At 35.4% G+C, this 16,947-nt stretch overlaps 1 protein-coding gene across 1 annotated transcript in view; it reads right to left on the bottom strand.

Moving 5' to 3' along the window:
• LOC102810020 (metabotropic glutamate receptor 8-like) overlaps positions 1-15,981 on the bottom strand; it is a 48,214-nt gene extending 32,233 nt beyond the window's left edge. Inside the window, exon 1 of the mRNA XM_085508554.1 lies at positions 15,355-15,981. Within this exon, the coding sequence (XP_085364680.1) occupies positions 15,355-15,981 (627 nt within the window). The remainder of the gene's footprint in view (positions 1-15,354) is intronic.
• Positions 15,982-16,947: the final 966 nt, after the last annotated feature.

The raw sequence follows: 16,947 nt of genomic DNA, 5'->3' as shown, positions 1-16,947 counted from the left end.
TCGCAGTGATTTGGACGTTTTTTAAGAATGAAACGGATGTACTAAAAATTAAGACGAATTGCTTGACTATATTATGTGGAGTGTTCTCTAATAAGACAAGTAAGGAAGAATCTACTGAGCATTAGGATCGCCATTAAGGTAAATGGGGGGATTAATTTGGCAGATTGGATCACATATTTCTAATGCACAACAATATTCAATTCTTTCTACACAGGATTAAATTAATAGCATTCCTTAATTCCCCTCTTTCGGGAATAAAAAAGCAATTGTGTGATAATATAGCCAAGATTTATCACCCACACAATGAACTCATTTTTCTAGAGAAAAAAAGGCTTTTATTGGAAGAGGATGATAAGATTAAAAAAAGCTAAAAATATTATTAAAGAAATGATTTATTCGACGGGAGAAATTATTGCTACAGGGAGAAAATAATGTTATTATGTTCATACAGCCGCAAGTTGTACAAAACATGAACGTGCATACAGTTTTTTACATACAAATGTATGAGGATAAGGATAGAGTGACAACGACACACGACACGGTGTATCAACGGAGAAAATACGCATGCAATCAGCCGAATCATAATTACCAAGTTCAAATTTTATAGATGACCTTGAGACCGTTTTCTTCTAGCCAATAGTAATATCGCATGAAGCTACGCTCTGATGAAAAGACTACTTAGCATGCATGCCTGGAAATCGGGCAACGGATATTAAGGCGACAACTGGATTAGTGTAGTTATATCGGGCTTACCGCTCCACGCGTCATTAAACACTCTAAAGGAATAATCCTAGTACGTGAACATCCCCCGAATCTAGAATGCTAAAATCTTATATTCTCCCTAATTATACGTTTAAGATCTGCACGACTTCTCGAAGTTTACTATAAATGAGCAAGATGATATAAGTATCGAGTGTTCTCCTCTGACCGACATCTATCGAAGACAGCTGCGACCATCGCCTTAAAATACGACTGTGTATAACGGGACAGAAATATACACGTGTCGCTAATTAGTGTAAAACAAGCTTTGCCCCGAGCAATAATATGGAAGTGATACTACTCGTTCGCGTGACCGGCGTAAGCAGAAGTTTCAATTTGGAAAATCGCGGATTGTGAATATTTGCTCGGACTGTTCGAATAATACTGAACAAATGGAGAAACGGAAATTGGCGACTGAATGAATTTATATACTTTACAGGGATACATACTAGTATAGAAACACAAAGCATCTGATCCGTGCAGCAACCACATAAACAATTGATATCTCTCCTACGAATAACGTGCTACAACTGAAAATGCTAAGACCTATGTATCTACACACGAGCCTCTCACAAAACACATGTAACAAGCACACGGGTATGAACCTCATATGCACATGACTGTTAAATAAATCTGCACACAGGAACCAATTAGACAAACATACATGGAACAACCAACCATACAAACACACATCTACCAACCATACTGTCACATATATATCAACCATACAATTACACATCTATCAACCATACAATTACACATCTACCAACCATACAATTACACATCTACCAACCATACAGTCACATATATATCAACCATACAAACACATATCTACCAACCACACAAACACAAATCTATCAACCATTATATCACACATCTATCAACCATACAATTACACAATTATCAACCATACCATTACACATTTATCAACCATACCATTACACATTTATCAACCATACCTCTACACATCTATCAACCATACCATTACATATCTATCAACCATTCTATCACACATCTATCAACCATACCGTCGCATATCTATTGACCATACAATTACATATCTATCAACCATACCATTACACATTTATCAACCATACCATCACAAATCTATTAACCATACCATCACATATCTATCAACCATATAATCGCACATCTATTAACCATACCATTACATATCTATCAACCATTCTATCACACATCTATCAACCATCACGTCACACATCTATTAACCACACCATCACATATATATATCAACCATACAATTACATATTCATCAACCATACCATTACACATTTATCAACCATACCATCACCCATCTATTAACATACAATCACATATCTATCCATCATGTAATCACACATCTATCAACCATATATTCACACATCTACCAACCATACCGTCACACATCTATTAACCATACAATTACATATCTATCAATCATGTAATCGCATATCTATCAACCATACCATTACACATCTATCAACCATACAATCACACATTAACAATACCATCACATATCTATCAACCATGTAATCACAGATCTATTAACCATACCATCACACCAATCATGTAATCACATATCTATCAACCATACAATTACACATTTATCAACCATACCATTACATATCTATCAACCATTCTATCACACATCTATCAACCATACAATTCACATTCACACGTCTATTGACCATACAGTCAGTATGTATCAACCATACAAGTACACAGGTAACAATCATACACGCAGGGACACATACGTTCATATTACTGGGGAATGATGGGATATACCTACTTCATCACGCTTTCTTTAGAAAACTTCCGACGTGAAGACGATAATTGTAGCAACGTTCAGAATTATCATAAATATATATATTTATGCGCATGCGTATGAGGTTTGTCATTCTTTTTTTTCTTGCACACATGCATCTAAATACATTCTAATAAATGAAAGACGTGCCGGGGTTTTGGTTAGACTTTGAACTCATTATAGTCAGACATTTGTGTCAGGAGAAAAGTGTTCATTATCGCAGCATGTGGCAACAATTAAGCAATAGAAATTATCTATCATCTGTAGTAAGTTTGATTGCTGCCATGGCAACTGGAGTTGACTTGTAGTCATTACCATGTTGATATACAAAGCTAGCTGAGTTATAATGAGTAATTAGCCTTTGGTTTATGTTAGTGTGTATTATAATGGCTGTAATACGAATGCAATATTAAATGTATATCATTGTAACATCGGGTGATCTTGTACTGGCAATCACATCTATGTTATTACAAAATGATTACTAAATAAAGAGTAAGGACGGAAACAAACTGAAAATAGTAGTTGTAGTACCAGGTTGGTTTATCCGACTTAGCACAGATCTTACGGCAAAGTGTGAGCCGCGATGTTCAACGAGCCACTCGGCTCACGTTCGCAAACTATACATATATTGTTTAACACCCTCATTGTATTGCGAGTGGGAAAATGTAGACAACTTGATGACGTCACAGTACTTAGATGGAATTTGAGTGAGGAAGTGAATCTGTTTTGATATTATTATGTGCATGACGGGCAAATAATCCCGTCAGAAAGTAATATACAAAGGGCATAACCCCATTAAATGTATAACTTATAACGGCTATTAATAACAATTCAATCTCCGTATCACTGTGTAAAGTTGTAACTCGATGCCGATACATTGTATGGGAGAAAGACACACCATTATGTTGTACTAAGCTGTAATAACCAGAAATGCGAGGAACACGATCTTTTGTTGCTTACACGATGGGTTTCAAGCAAGTACGAATTTACAAGGAAGATTCTTTGCACGATGCAAAAGGAGAAAAGTGTTGACCTTATATTTAAAGGGTACACTTTGGAACCAAATGAAGTCTTCTAGTAATGCGCACAGCTATGATCCGCTTTATTCTCGCGATTAAATGCGATACAAAGAGTTTTTTTTATGATTGCGTTTTCTATGGCAAGAACTTTGTAGATGGAGTCTTTGGTGAGGAAGCCGAGACGCTAACATAGGTACATCAATACATATGTTGATACACTTCAGTCGTATTTTTGTTTATGGCCTTAGATTCAATATTGTGATATTGGTGTGTTGAAATTAGACTTAACTGTTTAGTCAGATAACTCCCCCCGATGTTTTGATTTTTAAATGGATTTTAGTTGGTCATTAAAACAAACAAAACGCACTCAAAGTGTCACGTTGACAAATCGCAGTCCCAACACTGAAGCGTAGTGTGAATTATACAGTTGAACTCTATAATCATCTCGAAGATTGTGGTACTGTGTTTATTTTTGCATGATCCAATTAGTATCGAAAGTAATAATAATGATGAGGTTTTTCGTCGTCACTTGGTGGGGGAGCGGGGGGGAGCAGCTTCTACTAAATGATTTGTCTATGTCAATATATATATTAAGGAAAACAGCATATGTGCAAGCGATGACCAATTGCAATCATATTTGGCACAACTATGTGCGTGATATATGCTGATAATAATAATTAAAATGTATCTTATGTATCATAATTAGACAAAATATAATGTTTGAATGAAAATAGGGTCCAAATTGTTAAATGCATCATATATCAATTTAATTCGAATGTTGTCACTATATGCGCCGCACAATGGATTGTCTATGTCTATTCAAAATGCATATATCATTTCGTGTGAAATAAAGAAACTGTCTGCCACTACTGTCAATGACATGACCATGGTGATTGTTATTCAAACAATATACTTCACAATGTGTGTTTGATCAAACCATACTATGTTTAGTTTATGCATTGAAGTATACATATGATATTTCAAGATCCAGGCCTCCAAGATTCAAGCACTGAAGTGTGTGCCCGGGGATTATAATTTCAACAGATCATTCTGTTTACTTCATCTCGCATACGATGCGTTGATGAAAGAAGCTTCGTACGATTCCCGCCTTGTGATCATATGCTTACCATTATTGACTGAAATGACCATGTAAAGAGCTTATTTTGAAAGTCCCAAATAAGTGAGCAAAAATATCAATATTTTCGACTACATATAAACACGACCACATTTTTGTTGATCTACAAAACAACAGTTACCAAACACATTCTTAGCAATCTTTATTCTGTTACATATATTACATATTCTATTTATTTTTGCATATAATTGTAATGCAACTATTTGACCACACTCAAATAAGCTAAGATGATAAATGGAGTACATATAACACTTGAATATGTTTTACTTTTCAACCAAGTTTGAATAAAAATATTAATGAAAATATCATTTTGTTTCTATTTATTGACTAAATGTGCGTAAATATGAGTTTAACGACTTTGGTGTTACATTAAAAGTGAAGTACAAGCAATATGTTAAAAGAAAAACAGTCGCCATTTTTTACACCATTTTTTATATTGATTCGTGGACTGTAATACAAACAGTTTCATTGCACTGGAATGTCGTTGCATAATAACTTTTAAACTGCTCAAGATGTCATTCTGTACATCTAATTATATCACTAAACTAAACAACAAATAATTAAATATAACCAGCGCTGTTATGGTAACGCAGTTGTAATTATTAGTCAGGGTGATTTATTTTCATAATCCTGACAACTAAACAAAGAATGATATATAACAACTTTTAATATTTTTTTTTCCATTTTAGGATGTATCTTATGTTGCAATCTCTGCTGCAGCACTAATTCAGTGATCACTGAACTGTTTTTCAGAACATCGTTCTTTTATGTTTATATTTATTGTGTCCTGAGAAACATCCGATCATCCAGGTTATCTAAGTATGTTCAAAGAAATGCATTTTGTGACAAACCCTCGATGACTTTGTAGTAACTTGGTGCAGCATTGTTTGTATAAACAAACCGTTAACTATGTACGCTATTAACCAACTTCATACACCAGGCCGCCCGGCGCAATCAAACAGAATATAATAATGCGCGCGCTAGAGAAAAGAAAATATATATTCCAACAGACTTTAACTTCAGAATCGTGATTTATTTGATTCACGCCCTTTTTCCAAGCAGCTGCGCTTATTGATACCCACTCAATAAACTTATGACTTTCTACTAGACATGTTATTTATATACGCATATATTAGGCTGTGTGACTGGTTAATGGTTTCACCGAGAAACGGAAATTGGAATAAATTTTACGTAACCTTTATGCGAAAGAAGTAATTGATGTCATAGTGGTTGGCTCTTCAGTTGCACTCTCTAGGTCTGTCTGTACAACATAATCTTACAAATGCAATACATATTACTTATCTTAGAATAGTGTTATTATCACTCTTTTCGTCAGTGAAATCGACAAATTACTAAAAGCTTTAATAGAAAGGATCCTTATCACATTCCGCGGTTCCATAACCAATCGCTATTCAGGTGGAGTGTCCTTAAAATTGACTGCAGTTGTGCACATGTTTGACGTGTGACATTCAATGCAGTCTTTCGGTGGTGGTGGTGGGGGGGGGGGTCAACACTCGTAATACAAAAGAGTTTTCTGTTGCTGCAATGTTATCAGCGACGACCATGCATACAAATGAATAATATCGTGTATCCCGGATGTTTAATTGGAGACCATAGGGTATTAACGGTTGAGTTGAGAGCACCTTTGTAATATACACACTCAGACTAAATCTCGGATGAAAGGGATACAATTTCAAAGCATACGCTGATTGCGGCAGCGAGGAGGTCTAACAAAAGACGCACGCTTTTAGTTGGCGTGATTGGCATATACGAAAATAATTCAGTAAATCATGTTATTGCGAATGTTTGCACATGTTATCAGCACAGCGGTTTAGTCATGCAACAATTGTAAATGTATGATATGACAGAGAATATAGTGTAAGCCAAGCCGTAGTGAAATTAAAAACAAACATCCAGCATTGTAGAAAAGAACATATGTTAATATGAGAAGACTTTTCAATCTCATGGGCTACATTTTATTGCTGTTGGTAAGTTAAAAGTATTGACTTGACATCTACATTATGGCGTAGTACCATGAGCACTATACAAATACAAACGCAAGTTTATAGGCACTTGTGTTTAAAATTCATGTTTAAAGTGCCTGTGCAATGCCCACCCTCACGTTTCCCATTTTAGATCTGTGTCCCAGTGAAATGGGCTGTTATTGATTTTTTTGCTGAAAATGATTACTTGTCTTTAAATAAATTTGAGATATTTCTCGTGTTGTAGCCACGCTCATTATATTCAGAGAATTTGTTACGATTTTGGCACTCTACCTCAAAACAATGATTAAAACGAATTGATCAAAGGAATTCACACGTAATTAGAGTTCATTTGTTTCCTGTGAAATACACACACATTATATATATATATATATGTTTCTATATAGTATTTGTTCTCTAACAATGGCGTCACACATGTCAATACACCCCAGTCGCAACACGGTATAGGAGAACAAAAAACACACAATTGATCTTTGAATTTTTTCCAGTTGTGCTAAAGCTCGCTGATTTCATCTGTGTTCAGTCACAACTGTCTGAATATAACAAAACAGATGTTTGCGATCATTTATCTTCACAGTAAGTTGCTTCGCATGGTTACTATATTATACTTTCGAGTCTGTCAACAGCTTTGCGACTCGACACAAGCAACATGTGAAGAAAGTGAAAGAGAAGTGTCCGTCTAGACGTTTAAGTCTAGTTAGCGCTGATTTTAACTCGTTCGTACATTTTAGAACATTAAATGGCAATATTCTAATGCCGTCATTATACCGCAAAACATGTTTTTCACTTGCGTCAATCTCGTAGGCACGAGAGTCGAGTTACCGTAATGCATTGCATTTCCTCATTCCCATAATTTTCTAATACATTACCGACAGCACGTTTCCTATTATAATCGCGTTATAAACTTCTTCTATTACAACACGAATCATTTCCATTTGATTATGTACGATTTGTAGTCGAATGTGGCTGACGTTGTGAACTGAGTCATCATGTGCCAGTAGCAGTTTGCCAACAGTATATTTAACTCTGAAGTTTGACAGATAAATGCCCATGTCCAATTAGTATTTGAATGGTTGCTTGAAGCGACTTCACGGTAATGAAATTACGTAACGTTTTGCTGTGCCGATCTGTCATCGAACAGTTAAGCATTAAGTATCTGTGAAAGCAATAGTTTAAACTGCGTTTTGTGCATAAAAGTTCACATTGGAATGCTGTGTACATGGCCCTCCACCCGTCCCCGCTATCTATATAGGTACAACATTATATAGGTGGGCAATAACATATTGTTCATAAAGGTATTGCGTATATATATATATATATATATATATATATATATATATATATATATATATATATATATATATATATATATATATATATATATATACACATACATATATATATATATATATATATATATATATATATATATATATATATATATATATATATATATATATATATATATATATATATATATATATATATATATATACATATCGTGCGTAATAATTACGTGACCGGGATGTAATTAATTTATACCACGGTAGTATTTATATAGCCACGAAAATTGTCGATCATATGTATATGTACGTATGTCACGTGATTTAGAAAAATTCAAGATATATAAACACACGAGATATATGCTTTATTATAATGTCAATATTATGGTACCAAACTGTTTAGTATATTGAGAAAAACAAAATCAATTCGAAAAACAACTTTCCTGGAATGAATATGCTATGAATAATGCAGATGAGCGCTAATTTCACGTTGTCTGTATCTCCTATCATGTTGAATAATCTAGATTAATTCTATCATTTTAAATAATCTGCCTAATTCGGACAACAGTGGCTTAGTAGTTAATAATAAACAATATTGAACCATGGAGGTAAATGACTTTATTGGACCGACATGGCAATGTTCTGGTTGTCATCGCACTCGCTTCATCGAACGGAACTGATTTAGACTATTCTTTAAAATCTAATAATATAATATCTCCGCCAATGTGTAAACATAGGGCGTTAATGTGGAGTTATCACGAACTCGAACATTTACTTCGAGTCAGTCAGCCCTGTCATCTCGACTTAAAGATTCGTTTTGTAATAACAAGCAAATAACGAATAGTTCGTCGGTCGGAAAAGGTTGGAATTATGTAACAGACACTTAAAACAAACATGATAACTGAAATGCATCACCTGCGGCAAATCTGCCCTTTATAACGAGTTAGGTGTATAATTAACTACCCGGACGGTCGTGTACACAAATAGCTTTTTGCCACAGACATAATCAGATACACACTCGTATATCGCATCGTCCAATGGCTGCTAATCCAATATAATGATCATAATGGATATATGACAGTTTTGATTATGATAGCGATTAATTAATACAATACAATTATTGATTGATTACGCTCTCTTAACAGACACATTTCATTGCTTAAATGCCACGATGTTACCAACAGCGCGTGTTACTACATGTGTATGAACAATCAATCATCGTAGCACAGTTGTACATGCACAATAATCTATCTTGACCGACATGGTATCTCAGCTAAGTTAGTCTACGTTTCACTGCATACTGATGAACACTTTAAAAAAAACGGAACTTTAAAACTGCACTATTGAATCAATATTTGTATGGCATGTCGTTTTCGTTGTCCGTGATTGTCATTCACCTGTCTATGACCCATTCATTCATTGACCTCAACATCAACGAAATAGTCAATAACATTCAAAACCAATAATCGATATCCTCATTAAAGAACATACATGACTATCAACCAGGTGTGCCCCGTTTTTACAGAATTCGTATCAAATAGTTTAATATGCTAATAAGTGACTGTTATCGATCAATGCAATTATGTTATGTTTTACAAATAACCGCTCCCTTAACAAGGGTTCAGGGTAAATTAGTTTAGAAGTGATGGAAGAATCTGTTATATTTGACAGATGGAGAATAACAGTGCCCTTGATATGTTGTGATGAATTTAGATTGATTCACTGGTTTTCAAGTGTACAGATAAACAACTGAAGCGATGCTCTACTCGGTGGCTAGCTGGAATTCACCGACATTAATTTATGACGTCACAAATTACTGTATTTATTCTTCAGTCGGCATCATCGTGAATGTTTTTTTTTAATTGCAATTTTATAGCATATAAATATTGCAACGTATGAGTCCCACAGAATATTATATTTTCAAATGTGAATTAATAGCAATGTTTTAATGGATGATTGTCACTTCCCTTCGTATTTGAAGGTAACACGAATTTACGTCATATTTAAAAAAAAACTTTATCCATCATGTATAACATGTCAGTTCAAATAGGAAGTCGGTTTGAAGGTTCTGTCATTTATTGCGTACATAAATGCCGTGATTGAATAATGATTTATTTATGAATTATAATGAAAAAATCACAATAACTGATTAATATTCCTCTCATAGAGATTTGAAAATTTAAAACATTATTATATCAAATCGAGATATCCTTGCAAGCAAATAAAACATTCACATTCAGATTTATATTTTAAATAGTGCAAACTTCACACAATCACAAAGTACATCGGAATAGTTTGATTAATTCAATGTTTTTCACAGGTCATTCTCAGCAGCGTTAATTCACACCTCCGGCGCCACTTTCAGCTGCGCTTGATGCCTTTTACTCTAAATGATGTAATTCAATCGGTACGTTGAATAATAAACGCGTTATATTCAGTTGAATCACACTTGCCTGCCCGTTACAGGGTAATGATTTCTCGTTAGTGAGCAATTAAACAGGAGAGCCATGCAATAACACGACACCCACGAAGTAGGTGTTAATGCCGGGAGTGAAGATAACAACCTCAATTACCTAATATTAAAACACTAGAAATTTGCTTTGCTTTGCCAGTAAAAAAGACATGACAATTTGAGTTAAGGTCCTCTAAACATTAAGAATGAACTATACAACATATGAATTGTTGGTGTATGCAAATTTGTTGACAACAATCATCTTAATTCTTTCCGCACCAATTTACACATAATGAGTTTAAATACCAAACACAGATATCATTGTTGCTAAGCTCCTCTATCTCACCACATGCGTTATACGTATTCTGCTCGGACGAGTTTTTTTTTCATCCCGACGAGCCATCATTTATGTTGATTTAGCATTTCAATGGACTGCAGATACTCGCACTTAGCAATAATTGGCGATGAATGTACTTGTATAATTGATATCTTTACATACCAGGCCCCACGTTCAGTTTAACCACTACATGTTCACAACCGTGGAAGACATACAGTGCGTGGTTTGTTTGAACAGTAGTAGGTTGGATAACATGCACTTAAACACTCTACCTATTGAAATAGCACCATCATGGAAAAAAAACGTTTGTGCAAACCATGTTCATTTGCCTAGCACTCATCAAACAGTAATTATCACAGGCAAGCTGCGTTAGCTTTCACAGTAGCTATTGGCATATATTTGACGTTGACAAATACCGCTTGCTATTACCATGACGTCAATCATAACCTTCGGTGGAATATTATGCGTATTAGTTTTTTGTAGTTGCATTCAAAAAAAAAAAAAAAAACGTTTGTCATAGGCTGCAGAATTGATGGTTTATTTGATATAAATAAGAGACAAATTAGAAAATCGAATCATAATGATTACTTATCTACTCCAATAATTTGTTTTTCAATCAGCGTGACCACATGAGTGACATTGCACCTTTTCATTGCCACGGTTAGACAGCTCCTCTACGCTCTGATTCTCATTTTTATGTACCATTCAATTAATCATATATACACTGTCCCCGAACACTCGAGATACAATATTGATAATTTGTATTGACAAGATGAAATGATGATCACTGTCATATTATACGTCGTACACACAATACTAAGGAGTGTGGCAAATTGAGAAATACTGTGACGTCATTTTTTTAATTTAAATCTCCTTTGGGCAGAGATACTGTTTAGAAAACGTTTCACTCATCACTTTCCGATTAGACTTAATGCGCATGACCAGGAGGGGAGAGATAATTCCCGTAAAGAGGATGCAGTTTGGAAAATATTGTACGCACACACGGTCGTTGAATAAGGCTCTAAATAATCTAAACCTCTTTAAGATATACACGAATGTCATTGCGACATTAAAGGATGATGCTCCAAGGGAACGATGTATATTTAATAGACTGAAATTGTCATTTTACTTAACTGTAATGAGTTTTGATGGTGTACGGTTACATTTTACAGGCTCTTGTGTGCCAACCATTAATGGAGCATGCACTTTCGCTTGACATTATTATCTTCATAAAAGTAAGAAAACTCAAATGCTCCGGATCGTTGACAAGGTTGTTGCTGGATTTGCTAAGGGGCAGATTGAGTCTTAATCAGCCATTCTATTAATCCGCTGATAATAACAAAGGAATTCTAAAAAAACATTACAGTCACAGTGTACTGGTCTTTCACCGAATGATCACCAGACGTTGGCTCATCAATTTGACCTAGGTGTATCTCAACACGACAGTCAAAATAATGCGCAGAATCACGAAACGAATAATGTGTAGAATGTAAAACGTAGTTCGCCATCGCCGTATAAGTCGTTTATATCACTCCAGTGCGAAACCTCACAAAGCACTGCGAAACTCTATGGCACAAATTGAGCAGCGTCACCAAAATACCGCAATCAAATGATTCTTAGTAAGTGCGTAATGTCTCGCCCATGGTTACTTGGTATGGTACCACGCCATACACATATTGAATCGGAGGATCGTGTATATGATATCCCCCCCAGTCATCATTAGACATTTCACGTAAACTTCAAGGTGATCCGCAAAAATCTCGAAACGAGAACATTGGCATTTTTTAGTTCCAATCAAGATAGACATTCTAATCTAAACTTTTTTTTCTGCGGAGTCGAGTACAGTTATTAGACATCGACAATAACTGTCCACATCATGTTTCATCACAAGCAGCTCATTTCCACTTTAATTGTCATTGGAAGGTTTCGACTTCAATGTGCCTATCACGAGCAGAGAATATCACCTCAGTTGACACATTAAAAAAAAAATCAAAAATCATTTATTTACATCGATTTTAGATTATTAAAGACATTCACATCCTACCATATCTGCCACAACATATCAAGGTGCAATCCATCATGCCACCAGGTCACGTGTATTGGTTGTAGATAATGGACATGTCTCTCTTGTTGTCACATTTCGTTTACTGTGTGGTCTTACGGAGAATTGACAGATTATACGATGTATGCACAAAATTGCAGGAGCTTTTTTTAAAAAAAAAACTCGTTGTAAACTAACCATCCAGGTCAATCACGTGATACGCAACGTCAACGCGTTATAGGTTACGAGCTATTTGGAGAATAATCCTCATCGAAATCAACACGATTTTAAATAGACCATTGTTGTTACCTCCATACCTTTATCAGTTAAACAAACAACCATACGTGACGGTGAATACAATTTAACAAATGGGCCTAGTCGAGGTCACCGATTGGTGCTAAAACGTCGCCTGAGAGACTCGAGATTAGTATATCATCCCTAATTTGCAAGATATATAATAATCATATTAAACTCCTAACACATACATGTCAGTTTATATTATAGATTGGTATTATGTAATTATAAATTACCGCTCATCATTCTTAAAAACACACACACAACAACAACAACAACAGATAGATGGCTAATGGTGTTTCCGTTTTAGTTTCCGATGCATGGGTGTATTATATCACTGTGCGTTACTATATCCATATTACATATATTAACATATGATATATAACAGATAGCACAACAAAAATTACGATATATAACAGAAGGCACGTACCAACGGCTCGATGGCACTATAGTGTCAGTACAAACAACCACCGCATTCGTCATCTACGTCTAGCGGTTTTAACAATATGCAAGTATTGATCCAAGTCAATCCGGATTCTGATAGCGTTTGGGCATTGTTAAAACTGGCAGAAAATAAACTTGATAGCTATAGAAAACTTTGTATTCTCGCTCTTTGGAAATAGCAAGTAAATATTCAGAGTATAACAGTTTAGTGTGTTTATTTTTCGACAAATATAAATACCACTTGAAATTCAAATATAATTTGAAATACAAGGTCAATACTTATTTTAAATTATTCAACTTATAAATAAGTGATAATTCTTTCATCGTGCAAAATAGGATAGAGACCCAAAGCAAACAACACGGGGGTTGTTAATTGCCGCAATTAGCGTTTTCAACGTGTGTGGCATAATTATGAAATAGTCAACTATATTCAATATTTGCTGATTCTAAATAACTTGATCATTAAAACGATGATTAACAGAATGATAATTATGTCAATTATTGTAGATGTTAATTTAGCTCTGAATTTGCATTTAATCTTATGTGAGTATTTATGTGACATATGTTTAAAAAAAGAGAAATTTAAATTTACCATGGTTATGAAGGCCAATGTGTAAGTTCAAACCGAAACAAATACGTACAGCCTTTCTTGTCAAAACAAAATTTCGCCAATTTGTGTGGACGTTTCTAAAAATGAATGTTTTTGATAATGTTTAAAGAAATTTGCGTAATTCCTTATCGACTACAGGTCTTGCTCAAAATTTGTGAAATGTTAAAAAAGTTGACTTTGACGTTGAAGTCACGAGCACCTAGACGCTTTGACCTAGCATCCACTGATGCTGAAAGGTAAAATCTTTTAGTTTGCGTAAGAAGGAATCTCTCGAAATATCCTATGATTTCGAAAGCTTATCCGATATGGTCTTGCGTTGTTGAATTCGACGAACGCTCGTCAATAGATGTCATATCGCAACCATCACATGTAATGACTAAACTCGGGGCGGGGTGCTCAAGTTACTCGGCTAAGACCCGCTTTTTTAGAACAGAACAGAGATTGCTATTTTTCAACAATGTCATCTAAAAATGTCGAGGTTTGACACTCAAGTTTTAGTTAAAATGCAGAATGTAGAACATTAAAATCTACCAAAAATAATCACATTACCATCCTTTCAAATGAAAGATTTTTGATGAACTTTTATTAAAAATCGTAGAACTACAATGTTAAATTATAAAAACGTGTTGGCAAGGTTATCCGTTTCGTTGATTACTCTGTCTTTAATGGGTCATGTTTCGGAGGCTGAGATGATGTTATTTTTTAAGCGCCTAGAATTACATAAAATTGTGCTTTCTTATAAGACGCCTTTCTCCTCCCTATATTTCTCCTCCTGAAATTCTGGAATGTTGTACGTCGGGACAAACAAGATTATTGTCGAGGGTTGACCTGGTGTAATCGCGACCAAAATTAAAAAAAACAACAACTGTTATTATAAAGATTTTAAATTTGCCACATTCAAGTACATTTTTTTAAACACCATTTTAAAACATTGTTTAAATTTATATATATATGAAATATTTAATTTAAGTGTTAACTTTTACTTTACCGTATTGCATTGGGTTTTATATATGATTATTTTAATGGTATAGTCTGGGCCATGTGTTTAACTGAATTCATGCTAAGAATAATTGTGTATAATAATAATAATAATAAAAGTGTTCAGTATATTAATAATAAATATATGCATCACATCGCTAATGAATATCAAATTTCAGTATGCATGTCACGTACCTGCGGAATTTTGAACAGCTTTAGCAAGTTTGCGGTCTGTATGGAATTAATGCTGGACGCCGCACCCACCACGCCAGTGATCTGTTTGTAGTTCACTACGGGGATGGAATTGTCCCGGCAAGTTATCTCAGTGCCGCCAATGTTACTGATGGATCCTCGAATAAAGTCGACGGACTGTTCAAGCCCGTATGTGTCTTTGTCACAGTCATCCAGAGCATGTACTCCGAGTCTAAAACCAGGTAGAAAGGTGTCGTTCATGTTTATACGGTCGACCGTATACAGCATAGCCTCCAATGCCTGGATACCGGGCTGTTCTAATATGCTGCCACAGACGTAGACTTCGTGTCGTTCATGGGCCATGAACAAGCCACCTAAAATGACGTCACCTTCACCTTGCTCGATAGTCGCTGCTTTATAGACTGGCCAGGTAATATTGACGCCGTGCTCGTAATACATAAGAACAGACTCCTCTGCAATGTACTTGTAGGCGATGGTGTCGACTTCGCTGCCGGCTTTGTTTGTATTTGCCGTAGGTTCGGCGGCATGCGTGCAGCCGACCAGTAACATCAATATACACGTGTCAACCACAAGGATTCGAGCGGCGAATACATAGCAGGAGAGAGCCATAACTAAATTTAAAAATCGGTAGAATGCTGAAAATAGGGTTGTCAGCACTGTTGCATTGCCAGTCTATCTCTGCAAGCTACCGATATGTCGCGAAAGGTGATCTGATCCGCAGTTGTGTATAATACAGGGCGCAGAGCAATATCACCGGTTGCGTCGACTGGCGTCTCACATCAGTTCTGTATACTCACATACAATTCACCGCACACTGGAGCTACAATAATCAATATCGCTTTACAAATAGAAAAGGCGCAGAGTTCCCTATTAAACGCAGAGGACGTGTTGCTCTGCAATGCAACCAATGAGTTCCCATTATCTACGCATGCTCCCACAGTTCATTCATTTCGTGAACACGGTGATAATCGCAGCACGCTGTCAGAACTAATTTCGAACTTGTATTATCATTATAATAAATTAGTATATTCGCTAAGAAAGTGTCATTGATGAAATCAATTATATAAATTGTTGTCCGTCGCGCGAAATAGCCACAAAGTCATCTAGTAGTTAAATCCTCGTTCCGCAAATAGATTCTCGGACACTAGCGGGAAACATCGATCCGTATAAATCCAATAATTTAAGACCGTGATAGTTAACACTGTTACATTGACACAGCCAAAAAGCGTAAATACGTTTATTATACTCCGTTGGGAAAAGATAAATCGCAGGAAATCTTTACACCGTAAAACCACTGTCGAATCAGAGACGTTTGAAGTAGTGGTTCGCTTCATTAAAGAAACGTCCCAATTGTCTCTTACTCCCGTAAAACAGTGCTCGATAAATCATACGACCACCTCATTCGTCAAGTTTTGTGTCATGGTTACTATCCAATTATCTGTAAATGTGGGGAAAACTGTAAATAAATAAAACAGAATTATAAAAAGGGTTAGTACACTCCTAAATGTGAACAACAAATATTGGCGAAGACATTAAACGTAAAGCATAGTATTCACGTAATTGTTCTGAAATGAG

Source organism: Saccoglossus kowalevskii, chromosome 15 (genome assembly GCF_978046115.1).
Source record: "Saccoglossus kowalevskii chromosome 15, keSacKowa6.1, whole genome shotgun sequence".
Classification (NCBI taxonomy): Eukaryota; Metazoa; Hemichordata; class Enteropneusta; family Harrimaniidae; genus Saccoglossus; species Saccoglossus kowalevskii.
The sequence above is the reverse complement of the archived record's forward strand: the minus strand, read 5'-3'. Positions and strand labels throughout refer to the sequence as shown.